Source organism: Camelus bactrianus, chromosome 23 (genome assembly GCF_048773025.1).
Source record: "Camelus bactrianus isolate YW-2024 breed Bactrian camel chromosome 23, ASM4877302v1, whole genome shotgun sequence".
NCBI classification, from domain to species: domain Eukaryota; kingdom Metazoa; phylum Chordata; class Mammalia; order Artiodactyla; family Camelidae; genus Camelus; species Camelus bactrianus.
The window spans coordinates 11511441-11523898 of record NC_133561.1 but is presented as its reverse complement, the minus strand read 5'-3'; the positions used below and the strand labels follow the sequence as shown (position 1 = coordinate 11523898).

At 35.6% G+C, this 12458-nt stretch overlaps 2 protein-coding genes across 9 annotated transcripts in view; one reads left to right on the top strand and one right to left on the bottom strand.

Moving 5' to 3' along the window:
* The window catches only part of SPATA17 (spermatogenesis associated 17), a 137675-nt gene extending 131983 nt beyond the window's left edge, over window positions 1-5692 (bottom strand). For all 5 annotated transcript variants that reach the window (XM_074351626.1, XM_010974015.3, XM_074351628.1 and 2 more), the window contains exon 1: window positions 5438-5692. In XM_074351626.1, coding sequence (XP_074207727.1) covers window positions 5438-5505 — 68 coding nt within the window. In that variant the 5' untranslated portion in view covers window positions 5506-5692. The remainder of the gene's footprint in view (window positions 1-5437) is intronic.
* A 94-nt stretch (window positions 5693-5786) lies between these two features.
* GPATCH2 (G-patch domain containing 2) overlaps window positions 5787-12458 on the top strand; it is a 137520-nt gene continuing 130848 nt past the window's right edge. For 2 of the 4 annotated variants that reach the window (XM_074351611.1, XM_045509503.2), the window contains exon 1: window positions 5787-5972. In XM_074351611.1, the coding sequence (XP_074207712.1) occupies window positions 5917-5972 (56 nt within the window). In that variant the 5' untranslated portion in view covers window positions 5787-5916. The remainder of the gene's footprint in view (window positions 5973-12458) is intronic. The other 2 variants (XM_010974016.3, XM_010974018.3) reach the window with 1 other exon arrangement.

The window sequence follows — 12458 nt, the reverse complement described above, 5'->3', positions numbered from 1 at the left end:
GCAATAGAGATGGGGTAAATATCTGGCTAATATATCATTTGTTTCCTTTCTTTCAGAGATTCTAATCCTGCACTGTCTGTTGTATCAATGTCTAAAAATAATTTTCATATATTTTGTTCAGTCTTCTAATTCTTCATGGTGGGACAGCAAGTTTTATACCAGTTACATCTTCATGGACACTTACTCTATATGTTTAATTTTATCTTTTCAAAACCAAATTATTGTTTCAGAACAAAATTTTTCCTATTTATTTACTATTCATTTCACAAACAATACATGAATACCCAGTGCTTAATACAAAATTTTAAACTATACAGCAAAATATAGAGAAAAAAATTGATTCCATTTCAACCTCCCGTATCCTCCAATTTTCAAAATCTAATCATTGTTAACAGCTTGTTAAATGAGTCCAGATTCATAGTTTTGTTTCGCTATGTATTTATACATACAAATTTCTCATTAAATGTATTAAGCATTTTCTACAGCCTCTTTTTCCACTTGTTTCAGAGATTTTTGTCACTATGTATAAAATATTTCACTTTTAAACTGCTACTTAATATTCCATCATGTGCATATGCCTTTATTTATTTAGCAAGATTAGTTACAAATATATACAAGTCTTGTGTTTTTCCTGTTAGAAATAATGCTTTAATGAAGGCCCTTATACATGACCCCATGCATAAAATGCTCTTATACACAAATTGTGTATATGAGATATTTCTGTTGGGTCAATAGATGAAGTCATATGCATTTTTATGCTATTGTGAATTGTATTATTTTTGTAGTTTAAAATTGTCAAGTGCCCACTGCTATTATATATATTTAAAAAAAACCAATTGATTTGTATGTGTTGTGAATTTTACCCTGAAACCTTGCTAAATTCACTTTTTATTTCCAAAACATTTTTTGTAGGTGGTTTAGAGTTTTGTATGCATACAATTGTGTTTTCAATGAATAAAGACAATTTCAGTTCTTCCTGTGCAATTTTTACCCCTTTTATTTATTTACCTTAGAACATTTAAAACTAGTAAGGAAAGTGTGGATTGTTCAATAAATGGTGTTGGGACAATTATATTTCTATAGAAAAAGTTAAGGTCTTATACAATACATGGACAGAAATACAACTGCATAAAGAGTGAAGGAAAGTGTAATAAAACTTCAAAAATATCATAAGTAAATACAGAGAATTTTCTCATAATCATTGGCTGGGAAGGACTATTCAAAGATAGCTTAAAACCCCACAAAGCTAGAGAAATAAATTGACTAGTTTGAATACATGAAACTTGAAAACTGAAAGACAATATGGTAGACACTACCATCAACGTAAAACATATGGCACTGGCTTTGGGACTAGGTGATGGGACTGGAGGAGAAAAGCAGAAAAAAAGAAAACAAAATCAAAACGCTCTATCCAATTTAAAAATAAGTCAGAGTTTTCTTTATTACTTTTGCAGACAGAAGTCAGATCATGTCACTCCTCTGTTGAAAATCCCCTCTGACGTCCTATCTTAATCAGAATAGAATCCAATATCCTTACTACAGCTTAAAACTCGCAAATGACCTGGTGTCTGACCCTGTCCTCCAATGTTTATTTCATGCAGGCTTCTGACAACAAGACTACAGCACTTGTGGCTTCAGTTCCTGAAATCTCTTCCCTTAGAAATCTATCTAGGAGGTCTACTCATTCACGGTTTTTAGGACTCTGTTCAAATATCACCTGATCAGAGGAGCGGCCCTTGGACCACTCTATTTAAAACAGGATGTTTACTCACTCTTTGCCTACCTTACCTTGCTTTATTCTTTTTGGTTAAAATCACCCCAAGATAAAATATTACATGTAAGTTTATTTCTGTTCTGTTTCCCTCATGACTTTCTTGTTCACTGCTATATCCTCAATACCCAGAACATTCCTTAGCTCATAGCACTGCTCTGCCAGCATTTAATTAATAAAAGAATATTTAATTCATAAATATAGTATTGAGAATCTAAGTAGAGTGCATTAAGTTCCCAGAAAAAATGTTAGAAATAAGTTCCCTCTGAATAATATTAAAATCTAAAATAAAATAAAATACAGCTTATATATGAGAAGTCATGGCAGAAGAGGGACAAGAATTAAGAAGCAGCTTAAAATAGGATGAACATCTGAAGTACCTATATATCCATCAAAATAATGAATTTAACCCATCACAACCTTCCTGGGCTCTAATCATTTAAAACCCTAAAATGTGCTGCTTGTGAAGATAAATATACAAAATGATACAATTAACTCATGTCACAGAAAGGAAGATCAATATTAATATTACAAGTTGGATGCTACTACATTAAATCTGTTTAAAGAAATAATAAAAATAATTTTTTAAAATTACAAGTAGGACCCAAAGGTGAAATACTTTGCACATTCAAAAATGACCAATATATAGCCAATAATGAAGAGACACACCAGTACACACATAGAAGCTAAATAACATAACATAAAAGATGCCACTCAGTGGAGACTCAGTGGAAGCCAGTGGGAGAGGAACATTTTGAACTCATTGCTATTGGGGTTTGACAGATTAACCAGACAAAATTTAAATAAGGATACTGGGAAAATTAATAATATGATTAATGAACACATACCAAACTCTTCTTTCCACAAATGGGATAGCATAAATGACAAATAAGCCACAAAGAGAACAGAAATAACACTAGAAATTAACAGTGAAAGTTTAAAAAAAAAAAAAAAAGACCAGTACTTGGTCAAATAACAACTGTATATCTCTATGCCACCCTGTAACAACCTCGACACAATATTCAGCCTCCTTGATGAGTAGACCAAAACCTGACCACCCACCAAACATTTCTTGTGTGAGTAACTTTCCAGGGCATTTGGGTTAGTCTGAAAATGTGCAAACCTACCCAGGCCCCTTAGCTCTCTCATCACATCAGCTATGACTGCATTTGCATCTCACTTCTTGGGAGTTCCAAATCTTCTCCCTATGTTAGGCAGAGAAGCGCTGGAGGACTCAGGTGCCAATCCAAGCACTTAGTAATAGTGTATTTTCCCCAATAAATTCATCTTTTAACTTCAGAGGCATTCCAATGCTAGATGTTAGGTAGAAACATTTTTGCCACTGTCTTGGTACCAACATAGAAGGAAGACATTAAAACAAACCAAGAAGAGTCAAATTGTTTCCTCCAACTCTATTGCCTACATGCTAGTGGATTTGGAACAGCATGCTCAGGCTATTTGGGTTTCTGGATCTTGATACTTCCTGTCACTTAATTCATCAGACCAGTGTAGTGGGAAGGAAATCTTGTCCAGTGTGGTATTGAAGAGCCTAAGCCTTAGAGGTAGGTTTTTTGGTTTTGAGACTTAGTAGTTGTGTGACCTCATACAAGTTTCCAATCTATCTGAATCTCATTCTCCTTGCCTCATGTAAAGAAGGAATAAATATATAACTTGTATGGATATTTAAGAATTAGATACACAGGTTTTTTTTCCCCACAATGTCTCCCTTTATTTTTGCAAAATTGGGCCTAACAGGAACTCTAGTGAGAAATGCAGATTCACTGGCCATAACTGAGACCCACTGAATCAGAATCTTCATTTTAATGAGATCCTCAGGGGATTCTGATGTACACTGAAGTTTGCAAAGAACTTACCTAGTCAATAACAAATGGGAAATGATGATAATTTCTTAAGGAAATTGCCTGTTTATTTTTTTCATATATTAACATTTTTTATGGTTTTTGCTCCTACAGCTCTCAATATTTGCTTTGTTCTTTAACTAGGCAAACTTGGGAATTCTGATTCCTTCGTGATCTTTAGATACATTTCTTCATGCTGAAAATATGAATAATAATAAATGAAATAAAAGGCATGCTAGCCTATTCTCATCACGACCTTTGCATGGCCCTAGTTTTTTTCTCCAAGCAATCTCCAGTGTTGGGGAACTGTACCCACTGTCAAAAGCCAGGAGATGGGGACAAAGAGTAACACTGAAATCTGTAGGAAGAAAACGATCTGTTTGCAATTGTGTGGCACTTCACCAGGTTTTTCTAGAACACTGTTCTCAAGCTCTAAAAATATAGATGAACACATTAACTTGTATGAATACATTAACTTGTAAAGTTGTGAAAATCAAATGAGTATTATATGAAAAAGTTCCTAGTGCACTGCCCAGCATATAATCAGACCCCAAGAAACGTCAATTGTTTCCCTTCGGGTTCCTGCTTACTCCATTGCAATAATCTTTTAAATGCCTATATTCTATATTAGTCTGTGAACATAAAATGAATGGATTTTATTTCTTTTAGATATGTATGCCATAAATAGAGCATCCGCCACATAACTTACTTACAATTATAGATAATATATGTGATAAATAAATAATTTCTATCTTTAGCTATTTTTAGTACATTTATGTAAACCAGGGCCAATGACTGATTGAAAGATTCATTTATGGAATTACTAGACAAATAATTATTGTGCAGCTATGATGTATCAGGAACTATGACAGACACTGGAGACTAAAATAATAATGAGCAAAACCCCACTTCTACTTTAAGAGGGACAATATATACATATTTCATGTATTACCTCTCAACAGAATGCAAAATTAAATTGTGGTGACTGTTGTAGGAGAGGTGCACGGTGCTCTAAGAATACAGAAGGTGAGATAAATGTTAGAATAAGAACTGCTCAGAAGGATTGTGTTTTATTGACATATTTGTCCATTGGTCTGACACGCCACTGTATTGTACTATTGCCCAATTCACTTTTGTCGGAGTTTCTCTTAAGATGGAACATCTCCTGGGGCATTGCTGCCAGAAGGCCATTGCTAAAATGGCCCTCTTCCTGAGTGAGAAGGTTAGGTGTAGAGAGGTGGATACGGCTGCTAGTGTCTTCCTTCGCCCTTTTTTTTTTTTTTTTATAAATTCACTTATCGATAATGTTTACCTCGTGAGAAGAGGTTAGATACGGTCACTTTGGGAAGACAAATGAGTCACAGAACAGTTGAGTTGAATGGCATTTGTGACATAATGGAGGCTCAGATCCCCAGGTAAATGACAGACATTCTGAGCTCACCCAGCTAAGGAGCCTGGGTGACTCCAGTGAGACCATCAAACTTTGAACAGGGAGGACGTAGGTTTTACCAAATTGAGAAGTGATGATGTAAAAAAAAAAAAAAAAAAAAACCACCACTTCATTGTACAATGTTACTTACTCTGGGCTTTTACTTCAATCATCCCCAGCTGATAACCATGCCCCCTATATCTATAACCCCTCTGTGTGCTAACACTACTTTAAAATTTGCTACGATGTTTGCAGCCGGCAAGTTATGAAGAGAAGTCGGTGGTACTCGTTGAGTTGGGGAATTCGTTAAGGAGCTCCAGCCGAGGAACACCGGGCTGAGGAACACCCCCGGCGCGCCCCCCCCGAGCGGAGGCCTACCTGTTCCTGTAGTAGTACTGCTGGCCCATACTCGTGGAGCGAGCTTGCAGCCGCGCTAACGTGGCCATCACTCCGCGCGCCGCGCTCACCGCGGCTGTTACTCTCGGTCTCCTAGGCAACCGGGCTAAACCATGGCGCAACGCCGGGGGCTTCAACTTTTCTTTTACTCCACGTTTCCTCCCCCGCACTGCTTCAGTTTCCGGAACACTAGAGAGAAAACGACGAAATTTTGCTCGTGAAAAATGTCAGATGATTGGCCTCTGTCTCATCATTGAGTAAAAAGAGGAGATTATAGGAGAAGGAGGTGATGGGGGGGGAGGAGAACTAATGGTTGCTCCGGGCATCCGGTTTCCGCCTCCCGTCTGCTTCCGGAAGCTCAGCTCAAAATGCTGAAGTGCTCCTGCGAAGTCGCTGGTGCTGTGGAAGTTGGAGTCTGTTCTCGGGCCTGAGCCTCGAGGCCAGGCTCCTGGGTGTCGTTAATGTTCGGGGCCGCCGGGCGCCAACCGATCGGAGCTCCAGCCGCCGGGAACAGCTGGTGAGGCTGGCGGCCCTGGGGATGGGAGCTCAGGAAAGGGTGTGATGGCCGGAGGCCGCTGGACCTGGAATGGAATGGGGAGGGAGTTGTGATGGGGGATCTGAAGACACTGAGGCCTTGCTCTCACTCGTGCCAGGGATGGACGCAGTTTGAGGAAGGCATTGAGGTGTGTGCTAAAGATTTGTGAAGGAATACAGTCAGTGCTTGCTGAGTGCTTGTCTACCACTCCACCATAATTTAGGAGTAAGGCTTTCTGTACCCCAGGAGCAATTCATTTCCTCGTTGATTGTTGACAAGACGAGGGACACAAGAGCGTATCTCAATATAGGCCTTATTTACTCATTTCCCCTTTTAAATTTATTAGATTATACCAGGTGTTTTGGAAGATGAAATCCCAGAAATCTAGACTTCTGGAAGTTTAGTAGTGGGGGAGACGTCGCTCTCCCACCCAGTTATTTGTAGGCGGAGTAATCTACCTTTATCTGCCCCTTGGACATTACATTTTTAGTTCAAGTGATGTGTATGAGTGTTTCCTAAGGAGATACAAATGTCAGGATTAAATGTGGGGTTTGGCTACAGTATCATCACCAACACCACTTTGGAGTAATAAACTGTTTCGACATTTCAAAGTGTCCTGACAAATTAATACACTTATCCTATGACAGCCCTGTACTAGAAGATTATCACAGGCACAGAATACTTTGCCATGCATCCTTTAGTCCTAGAGCTAGAAGCTGGGTTTTGGATTTCTAGTTGAAAACGCTGTAGTTCCGGTCCTTTTTTCCTCCCAAGCCCTTTTTCTTCAAGTATACCCAAGGCAAGCAGTGAAAAAAAAGCACATTTTCCACTGACTATTCTCAAACAACAGGTGAAATGCCGCTGAAATATGTATGTCCATTTCTGGATTCTGCAACAAATGAGAATTTCGGGGATTCTAGTAGTCTTTGATCTCAAAGAATTTCTTTTGCATCACCTATCACTGAAAAGTTAAAAGAATATTTTGCCTAAGATGTTTTGAATGAGATCAGATCATTCTGTAGTTCATCTTATAATGAATATACATTTGATTGTGCTATTTTAATTTTTTTTAATTTTTAAATTTAAATGTATTTGATTTACAATATTATATTAGTTTCAGATTTACAACATGATTCAGTGTTTTTACAGATTATACTCCATTTAAAGTTATTAGAAGATAATGGGGAGGGGCAGATTAGGGGCATGGGATTAAGGGACACAAACTACTATGAATGAAATAGATAAGCAACAAAGATATATTATGTAGCACAGGGAATTATAGCCATTATCTTGGTTATGCTCCTTTTAAATGCTCACACTTTCCAGTGAGAGAAGTAGGGAGTACTTTTTTTTTTTTTTTATTGAGCTATTTTTTTAATGGTATTGTAAGTAGCATAAAATAAAACACAGTGTTCTTAAGTGTTCAGTATTTTTAGTTTTGGCAATTGTAAATACTGTGTAACCACCACACAAAACAAGATACAGGACATTTCCATCGCCCCAGGATACCTTTCTTAGTATTTCACCACTCAACATCTTGTTAAGGGAGGATAACAAAATGTGCTGTGTAGATTGATCTGCTCTTGCTGTGGTGGATACTGATTTGTAGGACAGATGACTTTTTAATTTAAAGATATGACTTTTTCAACTCCTTCCTCACCATTCCACCTTGTAACCAAATCATGGTTAGGTACCTCTTTGTTATATGGAGAAACTCTCCTTCAGTTCTCTATTTTTCTTGGCATGGAATCCATCCTTTCTTGTGGCACCAGAGTATAACATAGTGCCTGACACTTAATAGTGCTTTTGAATGAAATTCTTAAATCAGGCTTAATTTGGCAGAATGAGTGTATTCCGGAAATTTGGTTCCTTTATTTTCTAGTTTATCTGCACAATCATCTCGTTATTCAAAATTTCTTTAAGGAATTTTCTTTCTCATTAATTGATCACACATGTACTGTACTGTGTATCTGTGTTTTACCCCAATGACGAAATCCCAGGGCCAATAGGAATGCTACTAAGTCGCTATTTGATGCCAGGTTTTGAGTCCATGTATCATCTCATGTAAGTCTTTTGAGGTAGATGCTATCATTTTTTTTTTTTTTTTTTTTTTTTTTTTTACATTTTAGAGATGGTGAGACAGGAGCAAATATAGTTTAAATAACTTACCCAAATTCCCTATTTGTAGTATGATTCCGACTTATCTAAAAAAAATTCTTACCTATCCTGGTATACTGCTTATGTGTCTAAATCAGATACAGTATCACAAGGAATATATAAACTAGAAAGTTATGCCTTGATTTGTTAACCAGTCTAGAATTTCTGATACATATAACTCCCATCTTGACTTCAACTTTTTCTCCAATATCAAGGTTTTTCCATTTTTAGGCACCACATGGGTAAATGTAGAAGATTTATCTCTTAGTCATTTTCTAAAAAGTAGAACTGATATTTTATTTTATAATTTAAAAGCCTAAAGAAGAAAATCTTTAAACAATTAAATAATAAAAATTCTATGTTTTTTTTGTGCATTAGGAAATGAATATATTTTTTAAAATGTTCAAATTATTCTTGTAAGTAGTTCATATTATACTTTTATAAGATGACTATAACTGAGAATGTCTATGTTCCCTTCCTAATACCTCATTCACGTACAGTTTTGAAAGTAGGGTCCAAAAAGTATCTATTTCAGTACTTAACCTGCCTTTTAAATTTTGATTCCTTTAATGGATAAATCACATTTAGAATTTAGGTACACTTTTCTTTATTACTTTTTACTTTATTAGTGATTTATATTTAAAGCCAATTTCTGAGGGGTTTGGGGGAAAGATTTTAAAGGTTGAACTAAAAATTTAAAAGTTTAGTTCTTGATAGTGAAACTATTGAATCATTGATATATTGAGCGCTAGTATCTATTTCACTTTATGTGGCTTTGCTTTTTAAAAAAAAAACGTTAAAAATAAACTATTGATTCTGGACCTTTCTTCTATAATTTCATTTCTATTTAGTATTTTGATTTTCTTTGCGTCTGGAAAAACTGCAGAGTGAAAATATGCTTTTTAAATAACTGCTTTTTTTTTTGATCTTTTGTCTTGAACACAATTCCATACTGTCGGATTTGTTTTAAATCAAGTTTCTGTTTCAGTTTGAAATCTGGATTGTCCAAATCTTATTTTCCCTTTGTTATTTGTTCATTTAGTCATTCATTGGTTTGTTCATCCAGCAGACTTTTTTTTTTTAACATCTGTTGTCTGTCAAGTATTATGCTGGGCACATATAATTAATATTCAGTTGTCTTCCTTTTCATTCCTATTCCAGGAATTTAGAATATATTGTATATTCAATAAATATTGAGTACTCATCAAGTAGGAGTAATGATCGAGACTCACTTCCTCAGTATTAGAACATTGCCTCGATGCTCTTTAAAATATAAAAATTGGAATGAGTTTTTTGTAGACCCAAATTATTTTTGTTTGTTTTAGACTTTGACTTTATTTCACCTAGGCCATTTTTAAAAACAATAGTTTACATTTTGAAAGTGATCAGAGTATAAGGAAAGAAGCTTGAATAACTCTTAAAGCTGTTAAATGAAGTAAAAAAGAAAATCAAAAGAGTGTTCTTCAAACTTAAATAATAAATGAGCTTGCTTTATTAAAGCACTATTTGGAATTAGATTTTTTTCCCCCTAAAGCTATGAAGGATTTGTTTTTTGTCAAGTTGCTAGAGTAAGGAAGAAAGAGAGCTTTCTGAGTGTCCCCTGGTGACAAAAGTGACAAAGAACCAGCTGCCAGCAGCACCTCCAGTTAAATTCAAGTCAGGAGCGCTTTTGCTTCCATTATGGAAAATGAGCTCTTCTGTTTGGTGGTGAAACTTGTGACTCTTATTTTGGAAGGATGATATCCTTTCGTCTTTTTTTCCCTATACCTGTATATTATTAGGATAGGCATAGGTCAGATACACAGCATTACTTTTTTTTTTTCTTAAGATTTTTTTTAATTCATTAAAGTCTTTCAGAAAGCACATGAATTTCTTGAACTTGTATGCAAGATTTTTGCAAATGTCTATTATCTCTTCTCTGTCCCTCATTCAGAGTGGTTTAAGAACTCAGAGAGGTTGATGGGTCTTTTATTTTTATATACTCAGGATTCATGATTTGATATTTCAGTGACAATTTCCTCTTATTTGTGTGTAGAGGTTGTTGAAAGGTGAAATAACAGCTCTCACACATAAGTACCCATTTTTAGATGAATAAACAGAATCAGAAGATAAGTAATTTGTCCAAGGTCTTATGGCTGTTGAGTATAGTACAATTAGCTTCCAAATTTTCGCTTTGAGTCTTAAAGCTCATGTTCTCTGCAGTGTCCTCTCAGCCTTTTTTTCACCCCCAGAGAATTCTATTCCATATTTATTGCCTAGTGTCAATGTAAAGTTATAATTAATCATTTACATGTTTCAGAATAAGATAGATTCCTGCACCCCCTTGCTGCTTTTTTCGAAAAGAGAGAAAAGATTGCTTCTGATTAATGTTTTAAATAGATAGGTCAAGGCATTTCTAAACTAGCTCAAGTGTTACCATTTAATGTTAGAGTTATTCTTAAGTTCCTAAGATGATCTGCGCCAAAATAAATAAAAGGAGAAAATTGAAGATACAATCTCTTAATAGGTTACTCGGCTGAGTTAAGGACTTACTTTGACAAATAATGTTACCATTAAGGAAGGAAATTCATAAAGTCCTATGAGCAGCAGAAATCTTAATCAAACTTAAGATAATTCTTTTGGATCGTATTTTGTTAAATTAGTCATAAAGTTTAGCCCTTGATGTGGCATCTTTGAGGCTTATCATTTTCCTGCTGATAGACACCCACTGTCACAGTCTACACTATTGTGTGTTCATTTTAATATGAACTGTTTGGCTGTTTGCTATATGCTTTTAGGACCAACCAACCTTACTTATCTTAAATAAGCACTAACATGAATATCAAGGCATGTTAATTCCAAGACTGTTTTCTTCTTAAGCTTGTGATAGTCATACACTCATCAGCGTAGTTCTTGACTGTGTACTGTTAGTTCAGTGTTTCTGTATATACTGAATTTTGATCCATACAAAACTTAACACATAAATGGCTAGTCCCTTAAATTTTTGAAGCCAATTAAACAATTGTATTTAGCAGCAGGTAATTTTTAGCACTCCACTTCTAAAATGACTTAATTTTGTGGGAGAGATAGTCCAAAGATGAAGATGAGAATTTTCCCATGTATGAGATGATAAGGAGTATTTGATTTCTTTTTCCTTAGCTAGGTATTTGATAGCTTTAGTCAATTACCCTTTAGTTGTACTGGAAAATTTTTTTATGTTTTTTGTTTTCTATGTTTTATGATGAACTTGGGTTTCTTCAGTAGACACACATGTCTATCTTCATGTTATAGTTATTTTTATCAGTATCTAGGCAAGGAAATTATTCCCTGACTGATTTTTTTCTATATAGGCTATATTTTTCCCTTTTAGAAATAGTGGTCATTGCTAATACGGGCTTCAAAAAAGTAGTAGTCATTGACAGAATAGTCCATTGTTGGGTGTTGGGGGAATCTGTTTTCTGGGCTTTCTGGGGCTTCAGTTCCTGCTGTACCTGCCGCTGCATTGTTGGCTGCCAGTTGAGAGCCCTTGGTTCATCATCAGTCATCTTGCCCGTTCTTTGGACGTATGAACAGTAATTTAGGACTAGGGCAGCTTCCTGATTCTTCTTTCTTGAACCAAAAACACTTGAAAAGAAAAAAGCCTAAAACTCAGTGCAGTGTTTTCGACGTTAACTGATCTTCCTCGCTTTAGAACATCCATTTTTCAGGAAGGCCTTTTTCTGAATTAATAGGAGCTTGGCATTAAGGAAGCCAAGGAGAGCCAAGTCACTGATTTTACTGGGTGTCCAGTATTGCCTAGAAGAGGACAAACAAACAAACTTTACCTTTGGCCAAATATTCTCACCTGAAACTGTCATATCAAATTCTGGGTTGATCATACATTTTATATTGCTCAGCATAATCTAATACCACTTGAAAAAATGAAATGCTTATCTACTGAAGTCATTTCCTTTTACAACATCCAACTGTATATAAATAGTGGGACTATAATTTGATTCTGTTCATTGGACGAGTGTAAGAAAACTATTAGCGAGTGATCTTAGACGTTGTACTCAGCATAAACTATTCCCCGAAGATTTCATTTCCAGTAAGTTCCACTAAAGGGAAATTGTTTCAAATTAACTAAGTGGTAATTCACTGGATTTTTCTCTAATTCAAACTAAAACTATGGCTGCTTAATCAGCATAGATTTTTGTACAGAAAAGTTATATATTCTCAAGTTTTGCCTCTAGTAGGAAAGGACTTATTTAAGACAATATCTTTTGGTTGAAATGATTCAGGGCATTGGTCTTCAATAACTGCCAAGGCAAAGGAAATAAATGAGCTATTGAT